The sequence below is a fragment of the Aulostomus chinensis genome, chromosome 7 (assembly GCF_037954235.1).
Source record: "Aulostomus chinensis isolate RoL2024-O1b breed Wild chromosome 7, RoL_Achi_v1.0, whole genome shotgun sequence".
Lineage (NCBI taxonomy): Eukaryota > Metazoa > Chordata > Actinopteri > Syngnathiformes > Aulostomidae > Aulostomus > Aulostomus chinensis.
The window spans coordinates 12,798,863-12,814,070 of NC_141326.1; the positions used below are offsets into that span (position 1 = coordinate 12,798,863).

Genomic DNA, 15,208 nt, shown 5'->3' on the forward strand with positions numbered 1-15,208 from the left:
CTGCTTTCTTTCCTAAATGTGCAGAAATAATAGAACATAAGTGTGTGTGTGTGAGTGTGTCTACCATGGAGAATAATGAGATCCCAGACAGCCAGGACAGAGTCCCAGCAGGGCAGGGAGGTGAAGAGAGTGAGGAACCACGGCATCACAAAATGGACTGATAAGACCCCAAGCGACTCCTGCAGGGAAGTAGAAGATACAAAGAGGGTTGCATTGACTTAAAAAAACTAATGTCCTTTTCTGTTTGTTTAAAAAAGTTCTTATGAACTTCACTGAAAGATGTTTTCCTTCATGCTTTCTGCTGCTGGTGATACAGATGAATAAGAATCAACCATCAGCTTCCAAGATTCTGGGGAACACTTTGTTTGTAATCTTTTTTAACTAGTTCTGGGTCACGCATCTTTCAAACCGAGACAACACAATGTCTCCTGTTTATGCCTGCAACCAAACTGCATTTATCCTGTTTGTTGAAGTTCTACTGGGAACAGCTAAAGTACAAAAAAATCTGTTTACAGCTTGCATGTCTTAACTCTGCTGAATAGCTCAATTACAAAGGAACTGCTGAACTTTGATCTCTAAAAGGCTTTCTTTGTAAGGCGGGAAAACTGTTGTGCCAACAAAAAGCCCACGTAGTGTGAGTATTACCTCCTCTTAGATCTGCTGAGTTGACGTGATGTGTAATTATACCTTAAAAAGACACTTGGGGCACAATTGATCGCAGGGAATGCCTGCAGTTAATGTATGCACAGCATTAAAATATGCAATATGCTCAGTGGGAGACCACCAGTTTCAAAATTAAAATCAAGAAATTTTGAATAAGAATCCAGAGCTACATTAGCCAGGTTTTATTCAGAACTTTGAGCTCAATGCCAACAGCAGCGGTCCAGTATGCTCATAGTGACAATATTCATCATTAGGAATGACAACATCCAATTGCAAAGGAGGAAACACAGGGATAACTACAGGGTGGGCAAACACAGACACGGTCTAAGGCCCTCTCAGATGGCTAAAACTGGACACGATATTACGGTAGCAGGGTTGGTACAGAACACCTTTACAAGCAAACCCTTTCACACTCCAAGCCTAATCATCACATTTACATCATTCCTTTATACCAATGCAACCCATGTTTATTCTGTATTCATCACAAACTGTTCATATTAACTTTTAAGTAGCTTGTGATTAAGAGACAAACAAATGACCAGCAACAATTCATTAATTATTCATTCCCTGGAAAAATAGGAGCTAACTATTTTGATAAACTATTAATTGTTCTAGTCTTTTTTAACCTTTGCTGGTTCCAAACACTTTTAATAGTCTGTTGCTATTTCGTCTGTATGACAGAAAATGAAGAGTCTTTGGATTGTTGGTTGGACAAAAGATGTAATTTGAACATGACACTGGAAAGATTCAGTGAACTTTTTTTTTTTTTAAATATTTTATAAATGATTCACTGATTTAATGAGAAAATAATCCACTTCGTACAAATCCTGATAATTACAGGCAGTTGAATGCTCAAAAACAGATCTGGTTCCCACGTCACTGTACACAGAAACAAAACCAAAACCAACAGCTCCATTTCGAGCATGGCTGCTACGATTGAGGAAACTGTGCTGAGAACTGTACTGAATGTGATAACTGAAAGTTATCTGTTCACATACACCACATTTAGATCAATTAACGGAAAAACAGATATCAGGAAAATGAGAACAGATGCCATAGGGCCCTGGTCAGTGAGTCATCCTGCTGAGGATTAGTGTCTCTTCTCCAGGCTTCATACAGAGCTGAACAGACAAACCAGAAGGACTCACCATGTGCTGAGAGAGCTTTGGCTTCTTGTGTTTGAGGAACTGGTCAAACACCCTCACCTGATGCTGGACCCTGAGCGGACAAGAACAGCAGCATTGTTCAGGTCAATGTGCGGGTACAGATTAATATAAAACAGCACAAAATTACTGGACAGTAAAGACATTTGTTTATCATTTCAAGAACAGATGAAAGAGTAGACAGTTCGCATTTTGGGAATTCCAAACTTCCACAGACTGTAATAATAATTATGATTATAATAATCTTTATTTTTATAGCATCTTTCATGCAGAGAATGCAGCTCAAAGAGTTTTACATGCAATAATTTGAATAGGCATGCATTATAGTGCAAAACATATACAAGTAAAGTAACAAATAAAAACCCACGACCTCTTGGCAATAATTTGCAGACAGGCCAGAAGTATAAAACAAAACAGAACAGAACAAGTATAAAAGGAGATGAAACAACAATATGGTATTACATAATGACATCATCTGTATTCAAGCCAAGTGTCAGAAATTCTTTTTACCTGCACCGCAAAATATTTTACATAATTTAGCCGTCTCCTGATAACCATTAATATTGCATGATTTTTTTTTTTCCATTCACAGCTCATTTTATGTTATCACATATCACATAACACTTCCTTAAATGACTGTAACATATCATTTATAGTATTTTTATGTTATGCATATTCAGGTTGTGGTTATTTAACCATGTTTTTCTTCAGTCTTAGTTCCTAGAGTGACATTCTTACTTGGTGAGGCTTAGGTCGAACACTTCGGCCAGATATTTGGGTTTATCCAACAAGGCTGTTAGAGCCCAGAATGCCTCCTCTTCTCCCAGGTGCATCAGCAGCACCGCAGCTATGTAGGACATTCCTGTGAGACACAAGCGCACAGTTACGTTTCACCAAAGAGGAACACATGTCAATATTGCATTTTAGGAAAAAAATTGTCTTTGACGTAAAAGTATCAGTAACTTTGATGAACGAAACAAATATGATTAAAAAAATATAAGACAAAGCAGATACAAAAATGACCCTCATCCCTGTGCCAATTTAGTACAACAAGATAAAATAATACAGACTAGTACATAACAGCCCTGCAATATAAACAGTTTGAATTTAATGGCATTTAGCAGTCTTTTTTTAAGTTGTCTTTTTCTATCAATGGTCCTCTGACTCCATCATGTGAACACATGAAGTACTGCACCTCTCAGCAGCGACTCCAAACACTTATTAAACCTCCAAGTAAATTGAGTAAGAAATAAAAAATAAAGCATGGGGAGCCATGTACAATGGGGTTTTAACATGATCAAAAAGTTGAACAGCAAGTTTTTTCCCCCCATACATTTTTATCACGATTGTTTCTTGTACACATAGAAATGCAGGTTAAATGTGACAAGACTATTTTAACATCTGTTACGCTGTTCAGCATCATTTAATCTGACATGTTTGTTTAATAAGCATCACAAGTTTTTACTTCCTTCCTAGGAAAAAAAACTATCTGGGAAGTCAATTCTAGCTTGTTTATAAAAACTCATGAGTTCCATGAATGATTAAACTCTAACCACAGGACATTCCAATCTTTTAACCAGTTACCTTGGCTGTATCCCACCAGTGGGTTGTACCTGGCATAGGCGATGAGGACCCTGAAGAGTTTAGCCTGACCCTCAATGGCTTCAGGGCTCTCGCCCATCAGAGAGCGGTGGGTCGGAAAGGAACGCTCTGAGGGACAAGTCAAATACTAAATTTTAATACTTTCTTCTCAAACAGACCGGAGGTTGGCCTGCACTTGGTCTTCCATCACTGCCTAAAGCCCACTGTCCTGTCTGAACTCACGCAAGTCCAGGGCGATCTGGCGAAAGAGTGTGATGTCATCAACAGAGTAGCAGGGCTCTGAACAGCTGGAGGGATGTTCAGGATTCAAACCCAGATCGTTCTGAGTCTCGCTCAGTGTGGTGATTGCAGACAGAATGCCGTATTCACTCACGCCCAAGTCTACCAGAGGCCCCCGTACTTCTGACAAGCACCTCTGTGGGAGAGAGCAGCATGAGGGACCATCAATGTCTGTGGATAAGTTACATAACAGTCAAGACCTAGATAAAATAAATGTATCCAGACAGTAGGTGCATGTCCACCCTCATCATTTTATGCACATTTTAAATTTGAGCATAACGAAACCCTGAGTGAAACATTGAAAATTTGAATAAATGTTTGTACAGTCAGGTCCATAAATATTGGGACATCAATACAATTCTCATCTTTTTGGCTTCCTACACCACCACAATGGATTTGAAATGAAACAAATAAGATGTGCTTTAACTGCAGACTTTCAGCTTAAAATCGAGGGTATTTACATCCAAATCAGGTGAATGGTGTAGGAATTACAATCGTTTCTATATGTGCTGCCCACTTTTTAAGGGACCAAAAGTAATGGGACAATTAGCTGTTCCATGGCCAGGTGTGTGTCAAGATGTAAACCACTGGTTAGCCTCAAAAACAGGAAGACCAGACTAGAGTTTGCCAAACAACATCTAAAAAAGCTTTTACAGTTCTGGAACAACAGTCTATGGACAGTTGAGACACAGATCAGCTTGTACCAGAGTGATGGAAAGAGAAAAGTATGGAGAAAGAAAGGAACTGCTCATGATCCAAATCATACCACCTCATCAGTGAAGCATGGTGGTGGTAGTGTCATGGCGTGGGCATTTATGGCTGCCAGTGGAAAGGGTTCCCTTGTATTTATTGATGATGTGACTGCTGACAAAAGCAGCAGGATGAATTCTGAAGTGTTTCAGGCAATCTTATCTGCTCGTATTTAGACAAATGTTTCAGAACTCATTGGACGGCGCTTCACAGTGCAGATGGACAATAATCCGAAGCATACTGCGAAAGCAACCGAAGAGTTTGTTAAAGCAAAGAAGTGGAATGTTATGCGATGGCCAAGCCAATCGCCTGACCTGAATCTGATTGAGCATGTATTTCACTTGCTGAAGAAGAAACTGAAGGGAAAATGCCCCCAGAAAAAGCAGGAACCGAGGACAGCTGCAGTCGAGGCCTGGCAGAGCATCACCAGGGTTGAAACCCAACATCTGGTGATGTCTGTGTGTTCCCGACTTCAGGCTGTAATTGACGGCAAAGGATTTTCCTCAAAGTATTAAAAGGTGAAAATTTGATTTATGATTGTTAATTTATTCTATTACTTTTGGTCCTTTAAAAAGTGGGAGGCACAAACTGTTGTAATTCCTACACCGTTCACCTGATTTGGATGTAAATACCCTCAAATTAAAGCTGAAAGTCTGCAGTTGAAGCAAATATTGTTTGTTTCATTTCAAATCCATTGTGGTGGTGTATGAAGCAAAGAATTGTATTGATGTCCCAATATTTATGGACCTGACTGTACATACATGCACAGTATGTGGATATTTATTTTATACAAACATTTTTGTTCTGTGTTTTTCCCTTCTGTTCACACACAGAGTTTTAGCTCACCATCAATGGAGGTTTTGGAAAACACCCTCTCAGGTGAAGATTATAAGAGTCTGTTTTGTCCATCTTCAGGGGGACTGCTTGTGGCAGCAGAGATGTCATTGCCTCGATGTGGGCATGGTAATCGCTGTTTTGAAGTACTGCGCATGACACATGAATCCAAGATGGCTACCTGTTTGCTTATATCTGCATAGTGCTGTTTCCTTTACATGCATGTTTACAAGGAATTCTGGCTTTACTTCATCATTACATTCCAGTGTAACGTGAAGCAGTAACTCCACCTCGTAGTCCATCCAAACATGTGACACTCCTTCCCGTTTTGATTTTGCAATTTTCGTGTTTGCAGTTGCCACTGCTCTCTAAAGAAGCTCAAAGGGCACCATCTTCCTCTCTTATGTTTGATGGACAGACTGATAACCCGTTAATGCTCCAACTGGCCTGCGGGCACTTTTCAGTTGTTTCTACCTGTATTTAAAAATTTCTGAATATGTAGGGATATAGTCAAAATATCACAAAAAAGTTTCTACACTCAAGATAAGTGGATAAGTTGGTGTACCGATAACGAATAGCTGTGACTAACTGCTTTGGAAACAGTCAATAAATAAATCATGACATACTTCAATCACTTGTAGGGATGGGAATTGATATGATTTTTACGATTCCGATTCCATTTTCGATTCTGTTCTTTATTGATTCTCATTTGGAAAATAAGAGAACAAACAGGTTGATTAGCATAAACTTTGCTTAGTTTAGAAATAACATGACCTTACAAACCCAATAGTGAGGGGGAGCCAACATGATAGGCAGTGTAAGTCAGTTAGTTACCTGCAGTAATAACAGCAGAGGACGCGCTAACGTTGCTACTGCTAATGGGTTGAGATTCACTCCGGAGCAGATCGAAAACGCGACATTCATTCAAAGTTATCGCATCTTGTGAGTGCAAATGTTTCTACATATTGATAGTATTCCCTCCCTTTGATGAAATATCTGATGAAGTATTGCAAGTTGCCCTGTTGCCGTCCTCTCATGAAACGTAACTTAACTTTCGAGCGCAATGTTTCCTGCTGGCTGCACTGATGAATGACATCACCACGCACGTTGCGTTGCTTACACAAGCTACACAGTGTGTGTGGTGATGTCATTCGTGCACACTAGAATCAATAAGGGAATCGTTAGCAAAACTGGCAAATGATTCCAAGGAATTGGAACACTGGGAACTGGTTCTCAACAAGAACCGGTTTTTGATAAAATACCTGTTACAAGTTATTAATGGCCAAGGTGACAATGATTATTTTGTCTTAACACCAGTCTAGAAAACATTCTGTGTCCAACAAGCTAAAACCAAACACTTAAAAAACTGACAGTCCAGATGCTGGTACCAGAGAATGTTTACCTCTGCTTGACAAGTGACTTATTAACCAATCGTTCCATCTCTAACTCTCCTTTCCACTGCTGCCAAGTGCTGGCTCATGGAGGAAAGCTGAGTCTCACAATAAAGTTGAAGATAGTAGAAGAGTCTATATGTAGAGAGCCCTTAGATATTGAGATAAACATGTCAGAAACCTGTGAAATCTTCGACTACAACCTGGCATCATTTTGGAGCTGAGTGTGACTAACACCATCGTGAGGATGAGGATGTCTAGTATCTAACAGTACTCCACCTGATAGTTGAAGTCACTGCTTTCTTTCAGGTCGTCGATGTTGAGGAGACACTTCCACACTCTACCACGTAGGCTTTGAGGAATGCCCATCCTGATAAATCGCTCAATCTAGGATATAAAAATAATTTTTAAAAAAAACACAACAGAAGTTTAACAGCAACAAGGAGTCTGATTAAACCCCTGATGTGATTCATGCCAGATGAATCCTACAGATCACCTGATTCTTGCAGATGAAGCTGGTTCCATTCCAGTAGCTGAGCAGCTCACACAGCTCTTTCGCCCTCACTGAGCTCAGCTGGGGGCTGCTGAGGGACACCAGACATCAGGCTGAATCGGTTACTGGAATCACCAGGCGTTTTGTAAAAGAACAACTGGTGATGTAACGGGTGATGGATGATGACTGCAGCCACTCAAGAGTGATGTAAGTGACGTAGTCCTGGATTCCTGCTATCGTGGTCATTGATTACTCCCAGTTAAATCACCCACTCAGCCCACTTCTGCCAGAGCAGAAACTTATACTGCAACTGCATATTGTTTCGATTCTCAAGGCTGTTGTGCTTTTGGGTCAAAATTATAAGATAAAAACAAATCCTAGGTATTAGATAAGTCTTAATTATGAGATGAGATAGTGACAAGTACGAGATTAAAATAAAAATCATAATTCAGTCATGCATTTGATTTTACTTGTATTTACAACTTTAACGCAAACTGTTGACTTTTTAATTTCGTGATTTAGATTTTTTATGTCATTATTACGAATTGCCTTTTTTTTCTTCTTCTTCTAAACTTTATTTTTTATTCTGGTTGAAATGAGCGTCCCTGCAGTTTTGGTGTGGAGGAGCAGTTTCAGGTTGGGAAATCATAGACGTTCCAGGAAAAAGAGACAAAAAAAAATAAGGAGTTGCATTTCTGCCAAAACCTGTTTTACATATTCTCTTACAGGAAATAACATCTAGAACATAGTTTAGCTTCAGCTACTTCTGAAGACAGAAAAACTGAATCTTTTAAGACCGCCAGAACATAGAAAACTAGACATTTATCTCAAAGGTAACGAGTCTGAATTCAGTGTAGTTAGTTTGGAGGAGCGAACACATACGTCACCCTTCACCGCACCTGTAGTCGTGACACCGGTGATGGAGTTTCTGGTCTTTTCTCTTAGTAACAGCAAAGCCATATTCGTCAAAACGCAAATTCTCGCTGCGTCTTCTAGTTGTTGAAGCTCTTCTGCTGACGTTGATACTGTTTCTCCTCATTATTAAAGTACAAAAGAACTCTGGACTTCGAATTTTTAAAAATCCCAGAAGCATGAGCCGGATGCCGCTTTGTATCCACGGTCAAATTCAACCAACGGTTACTCTGGCCACGCCCCTTTCTCTCCCGGATTGAAGCAGCGACTCCTCCTCCCTGATTACGATCTTCATAACAGCAACAATAATGACTGGAGAGTCCAGCGTCTGGAGGCAGACAGCGCTGGCTCGAAGTTTGGTTGAAACAACTTCTTTTTAATCAATGTTTAAAATAAGTATCATGCCTCCACGTTTGAATAGTTTTCGAATTAAATTAAGAACAAGGGACTTAACGAGGCGGCGCGGCGGTACAGTGGTTGACATTGACGCCTCACTGAAAGATGTTTTCGGGTTCGAGTCCCGGCTCAAGCACGGTATCTTTCTGTGTGGAGTCTGCATGTTCTCCCTGTACCTGCGTGGGATCTCTCCAGGTACTTCAGCTTCCTCCCACAGTTCGAAGGCGTTAAGAAACATTATAAAAAGCATTTTACAGTCTTCTAATGCACATTACATTCACGAACACATCACCTCTGTATAAGTATATCAGAGCGACTGTAATCACATCGGGCATTTCACATCTGAGTAAAGACAAGCAACGGCATTAAAGTCATTTCCAAACTCTTGGGCAGCTAAGGCTAAACTTTATGAGGCTTTGACAAACTAGCAACATGCAAAATACACATAAAGTTCAGCATCGGTGACAACAGGAGTATTCAGTTTGGCCTCCCAAAAAAAAACAACCTGGGTTGCAAATGTTCCCATGTCAACAGTTCCACCTGGAAGCTGCTTACTTGTATCATATCGCTTTTCATTAGAAAAAAAACAAAAACAATGTCACACAATGTCCTTTACATTATTAGAAATAATAGTAGACATTTAGATGAGATAAAATTCCTTTACATTTTGTAATATTCTCACGTTTGATCAGAACATCAAATGACTGGAGTCAATGTCTGCAGGCGCAGTTCCTGACAGTTACATCCAAGAGGATCGGTATTGCTCACTTGTCATTCCTCCCCTAGAACTCAAGGAGGAGTAGAGAGCAGATCGAGTCATTCATGGTGGTACTGCTCAAACTTGTGTGAAAATACCCCCACCTCACAACTGGAAGGACAGAGCCAGAACTTCCAGTCTTGTTAAGTGAATGGAATAAAATCATAGGAATAGGAACTCACAGGAGACAGGAAATCTCCCATCAACTTTGTTCTGCCAGAGGAGCTGTGTTTCCTTGTCTTGCAGAGTTTACATAAGAATATGCGTCATATGGCCATTGAGGGAAATTTGGATCTTGTTCTTACAAGATTCTCTTGGCGCAAAACACAAAACTGTGGAACACAAAATTAAGACTCGTGGTCCTTGCGTAAGTCAAAAAGCCCTTCCTGAGAAAGCAGCACCTTTAGTAGATATCAGCTTGTCCTCTAAAGTTAGTGTGAACAGAACAGAACAGTTTATTGTCACCAAGGGATCGAGCCCAGGGCGAAATTATGCATGGGTTTCCTACAACCAGCAACACATAAGACTTTCTACTGTTAACTTATCACTTTATAAAGTTTTCCATTGCTATTTCAACTCCCAATAAAGAAAAAAAATCTATCCTCACTCTTTGTTTCCTTGTGGTGCCAGAGTTCCACATTATACCACCAGCTGCTGAATTTTGGACCAGGATCACTTTCAAAATTATTCATTCATTCTTTTAATCTTTATTTTAAAAAAAATACATATTTTAAAAGTGTGTTTTACACAAAAGAAACTTCTACTTGACCAGTGACCGAGTCCTGTATATGGGATTTAACCAGAAGGTGTTTTCGTTAGCTTAAAGACTGCGTTCTTGAGTACTATCAAAATCGGGAACCTCACCTGCTTGAATCTCTCTTTTCTAGAGTATTCTCTGTTACCTTTACACCAACTGCTCCAAGCCTGATACAGGGTAACTTTAACAAGAGCAATTTAATCTGAAGAGTACACACTTAAATGCTTTTTTATTATGGTTATACAAAATATGAGACGTTTAATTGCTCTGACGTGTACAGCAGGGGCAGAATCCTTTTATACTCAGTAACTTCACTAAACGTGTGGTTATAAAATGTGTAACTGTTGCATAATAGCAGGTTATTTCTGAAGAGGCGAGGGGTTTTAAGGATGAACTCATTCCACGGAAACTTGGTCATTCCTGCGAGTCTCCACGTTGTATATCGTCTGGTAGCCGTCGTCCCAGGTGTACAGCTGTTTGTCCCCGGGGTGGTAGTGGATGCTGCTGTGGCTTGTGTAGCGTTTCGGGAAGAATATCACGGGACTCTCGTCACTGAAGATAGAGGGATAAAAGGTTCAGCAAAGAAAGAACGTGGATGTGAGGAGCAACTCTGAATGAGGAACTTGTTTTATACAAATAATGATTTCATACTCCGAAATGTGCCTGCTTGTGTGTGTTCAGCATGTATCGCTGTGTCCAACCTGTGGATGGTGTCGTGGATGTCATAGAGACACTGCACAGTGGAGCGTCCTCCGTAGCGTGTGTTGTAGACCACATAGAGGGTCCCGCAAATCAGGAACGCTCCTTCAGCATCACGGCTTTTACACTGTGTATCCCAGGTGTAATCTACCGCCAAGTTTACTGTGACGGACATTAAAAAAAAACATAGTCATTATGAAGGCAGTTCAAGCACGTCTGTAGGGATGCAACACTGCATACTGTACCTTTATCCAGTTTGGTCAGTACCAGGTTTCCTCCATATTCTGGGTCAGCATAAATAACCCAGAGGCCCAGTTCATCCACAGCCATGTCCAGGTAGGTGTTTGGGTTCAGGCTGTAGACCGGGAGACGACCAGCTCCTGGAAGAAGTGTGTTGTCCGCCACTGTACCACTCAAGAGGTCTACCTTTAGAAAAAGTAAAGCGATAAAGATAAGATCAATTCAAATGCTCATCATTTTCAGTCTGAACCATATCTAGTTAATCTATAATCTATTGTCAGAAGTAAAAAATGAATGCGTGTTGGTTCTTTAAAATAAAGTATGATGGCTTATTCCATTGGTTCCCAAACTTGAAGTCTTAGACCCCTGAAACATTCAGCCTCCTCCTGTGTGCTCCGTGACCTCCACAGATTATATAGCACCACCAGTGGCAAGGCTGGCATTTATGCTTCCGTCAGATACAGATAATAGAATAGAATAGAATGCCTTTGTCGTCATTATACCAGGTACAATGATAGCTTTCAACACTTGTGACCCTGTCTTCAGCTGATGTACAGTGACTACTGCTCCCATGGGCATGGAGCAAGATCATTTCAACCATTTATTTATTCATATTTCAGGCCTACTGAGGACACATCCCCACATGACCCGCCCAAATCCTCTTCCTTGTACTTCATGAAGTGTGAGATGGATCAAGATCAAAGCCAAAGGTGTTTGCAGAATTACGGCGATTAAAACCTTAAAATACTAGTTTATTTTGAGGATTTTGAGAGGATACCACAGACTATGTGGCACTCCCCTGGGGGTACTGATGTATGCTCAAGCTTGGGAATCATTGGCCAAATCATTGGCCAAATCACTGGCCAAATCAGTCCCAAATCTCGGAAATTCATTCAGCAAACCTTCAGCATGAATATTAAATAAACTAATAACTGTCATACAACCCTTTTTATATTTTCCAAATACAATGTAAATCAATGTAGAAAGTCCTCTATGAGAAACAAACAGGCTTTAACACCTTTACATACTTTAAGTATCTGGTTAGCAGTATCAGCCTTGTGGTAGTAGAGGAATCCGTCGTAGACCACGTGACCTGTCCCCTGCCAGGCGAAGGGCAGTTGATGCACCTTGGCTGGTGGTGTGCTCGTCCTCTCAGTGAAGCTTTGGAGAGAAACATACTCCAGCAGTGTGTCGTTATGAATTCCACTTAGCAGGTAGACCTGAAAAACATCATGGCTTGAGAAGCTGGAAAGCGACTCAAAAAACTGGATTGTGCATTGTTTTACAGTTGCGGTGCAGCGTCATCAGACCGGTGCCGAGTTAACGTTCAGAAAGAAATATGTATCAGTTAAGGATACCTCATATTTAAAGAGTTGTTTTACCTACACATAAAGAAAACAGAATAAAGAGGGATGTACAGTATATAGTAAATTTGCTTGTATATTATTATTTCTTTGGTAGTTGTAGTAGTAGTTTTAGTAGTAGTACTAGTCATAATAGTAATAGTAACACACCCAGTGGGCAAACTGAAGCGTGCAGCCCTGATTTATCCATCAGAAACATTCATTGCTTACAGTGCTTCTCTCTTTTTCTATACCGACCTTATCTGATCCTGCAGAGGGGTCTTTGAACCAGGAACCATAGGAGTCTCCCACCTTCTTCACGATCTTGAGAGACTTGATTTGACTCAGAGCCGTGTTGCAGTCTGGAGATAATGGAGAGAACATGATATGTAAAGGTTTATATTGAAAGGCTGCACAGGGTTCTCCATCTGTTTTGGATCTGCTATATGTCACAACTTTTTTCTTGTTTTACTTTCTTTCATTTCCTCCCGTCTCTCCACTACTAATTACATGATCATAGTCCAGGCGGTCCCACATACGTCCTACCATTCTCCAAACTGATAGTGGCTTTTTTCTTGAGCTGGTCCAGTTCTGCAGCCTTTATCTGTTGTTCAAGCAGTGCCTCCTCCATCTCGATGTCAGACTGTAGTGGGATCTTGTTTTCTAAATATTCCAGCTCTCTCTCCACCCGGTCCACGCGTACAGACACGCTGTCCACCTGGCTCTTCACCTCAGATCTACACAAACACCTCATCTTTTACTGGTTCCTGTTGTTTCTTCATTTATCCACATGCAGACCGCTGCTCAAGGGCGATCTTTCACAAAAGCCTACCTCAGGACATTGACGGTGGAGAGATAACCCCTGATCTCAGAGGAGAGGTCATAGGTCTTCTGGGTGATGCTCACTGTGTTTTGCTCACAATGAGTCAGACGCTCCTGAGGGCAATACGCACTTCAAGTTAGGAAATAGAACTTTTGACAGATGAAATAACATATAGAGTATCTGCTAACTAATGACAAACATCTGCATAGGTAAAAGTTAGAATACTTTATATAAATGTTGCAGGCATAGTCTTTGAGTTAAAATGATCCTGTTTTGCCTTCGCTACTGTTTACATTGTCCTGCTGCTGGCTTCTATCCAGCAAGCAGAAGCCAATAGCAGAAGTTCACTTTCATCAAAAACCTGTGCGAGTGCTACTCTGAAGTTTTCAGAGAAGAAACAACTTTGGTCTTACTGTTAGAAAGTTGAACTTTCACGTGTTTACTTGGTACAGGTTAGAGTCAACCATTTACCATAAACATGCAACAAATGTTCTTGCTCTCATTAAACATGAGCTGCTAATTTTAGAAAACATGAAAGAGCACTGCGATGAGTTCCTGCTGTTCCAATTTCAACTCACTTAAAGCTGTTTTCTGCAGACTAAAGCTAGAAACAGGAAGACATCTCAAAAGCAGCCGATGCCAAAAATATTGCAGCCAGATGATCTAAGCATGGTAAAAACGTGGCGCACGTGATAATCACAATTTGTTCAGTCTTTTGGTGCAGATTTTCCAAACATCGAACATAGAAAAGGTGAGCAGCGAAGGTCTTAATACTCATCGGTAACTGTATGGAACACAAAAGTACCGTCTGTTGGGGTTGAGGTCATCGTGACATCTATAACAGACCATCATGTCAACCAAGCACACTTACCTCCACTTGCGCCAGCCTCCTCTCAAGGTACTGGATTATAAAGTTGTCCTGGGGAGAACCCTGGCTCCAAACTGAACTCACAGTTAGACACAAAAATAAGAGAAGGGCAGGAACTTCTCTGCCTGACATGACTCACACTTCAGTTAGTTACTCTGCACTGAAACAGCTGCAGCTGCTGTTGCAGCTACAACCGCGGCGATACTGAGACCTTTTTCTGTGGCACTCTTGTCGTGTTCAACCCTCACACAGGCTGAAGACGAGCTAAACAAAAACCAGAGCAATCCACCGGTCAGAGTTCTCTCTGGTTTGTTGTAGTGAAAGAAGAACTTGATGGCTGTAAATTCTTTTTCATTAAAAAAAAAAAAAGTTACCTTCTATTCAGAGTTGCAGCTCCAGAACTTTCTGCCTTGTTTCTCTATCAGTTGTTGCTTCAGTTGGTTTTGGCTCCAAGCAAACATTAAGATCCCTCCCAGCCCCTCTCTTTCTCTTTCTCTCCAAATCTCTCACTCCCTTCCTGGATTTTAGAGTGGGTGCATTTGAGGTATGGCAGAGAACCCAAGAAAGAGGGGAGGGGGACAGAAAGAGTTCGAAACAAGTCAAGTAGTCTATTGGTCAATTCTTTTATTGTATTACGTCCCAGATGGCCCACTGACACGTCCTCAGTTCTCACAGAGCAGCTCTTAACCAGTCTACAGTTATTATTATTATCATTATTTCTTTGCTTCTAATTCTTAGATGCAAGGATGTTGAAGTATGTTTTTTTTCATGGTGACAATGAAACTCTCCTCAGTCATTGTTAATCTGACTGAAACAGATTAGAGATAGTTTCATATCCTATATAAACCCGTATCTGGTATCCATATTTTTGTAGTTCTTAAACTCATTGTGCTTCATTGTGATCCTGATGTTATCGTGCCTGATTTTGAGCCACTAATGATGACTCCTGATTCACACACATGACCCAAAGATGAAGACCCAAAAGATGACAACACACACGAAGCAGTATAGATCCCCATGTAACATCTGTCGGGATGCTGCATTCTGCCTCTCATGAAGCTGTTGCAGTTATACCAGTTTTCTCCATCAGAGGGCACTACATCATTAGAAGAATAATATATTCACTCCTTCCTGTCCACTACAACCCGCCCCCCCCCCCCAACCCCCCATTTCACCTGCGGTTTATAATTATAGCCTTCTTTAGGGTGGAGCACTATTAAGACAGAAGGGATTAGAAT

General features: G+C 40.7%; 2 protein-coding genes across 4 annotated transcripts in view; both read right to left on the bottom strand.

Annotated features, from left to right (window-relative positions):
- The window catches only part of LOC147258578 (uncharacterized), a 45,330-nt gene extending 37,002 nt beyond the window's left edge, over positions 1-8,328 (bottom strand). The window contains exons 1-8 of one of the 2 annotated variants that reach the window (XM_086207729.1): positions 8,075-8,328; positions 7,179-7,263; positions 6,962-7,069; positions 3,651-3,843; positions 3,411-3,536; positions 2,565-2,688; positions 1,812-1,881; positions 65-179 (exon numbers count right to left, since the gene is read on the bottom strand). In XM_086207729.1, coding sequence (XP_086063855.1) covers positions 65-179; positions 1,812-1,881; positions 2,565-2,688; positions 3,411-3,536; positions 3,651-3,843; positions 6,962-7,069; positions 7,179-7,263; positions 8,075-8,268 — 1,015 coding nt within the window. In that variant the 5' untranslated portion in view covers positions 8,269-8,328. Of the gene's footprint in view, positions 1-64; positions 180-1,811; positions 1,882-2,564; positions 2,689-3,410; positions 3,537-3,650; positions 3,844-6,961; positions 7,070-7,178; positions 7,267-8,074 lie in introns of both variants that reach the window. The other variant, XM_086207728.1, reaches the window with a different exon arrangement.
- Positions 8,329-8,919: 591 nt separating this feature from the next.
- On the bottom strand, positions 8,920-14,497 carry olfml1 (olfactomedin-like 1). 2 transcript variants are annotated; one of them, XM_086207731.1, is made up of 9 exons: positions 14,345-14,497; positions 13,974-14,234; positions 13,112-13,215; positions 12,826-13,016; positions 12,538-12,641; positions 11,965-12,156; positions 10,942-11,122; positions 10,699-10,858; positions 8,920-10,549 (listed from the first exon to the last, which is right to left on the bottom strand). In XM_086207731.1, exons 2-9 carry the CDS (start codon positions 14,100-14,102, stop codon positions 10,393-10,395), a joined length of 1,218 nt encoding a protein of 405 aa, XP_086063857.1. In that variant the 5' UTR covers positions 14,103-14,234; positions 14,345-14,497; the 3' UTR covers positions 8,920-10,392. The 2 variants fall into 2 exon arrangements, with proteins under 2 accessions (XP_086063857.1, XP_086063856.1); XM_086207730.1 differs by having other exon boundaries at positions 13,974-14,496.
- Positions 14,498-15,208: the final 711 nt, after the last annotated feature.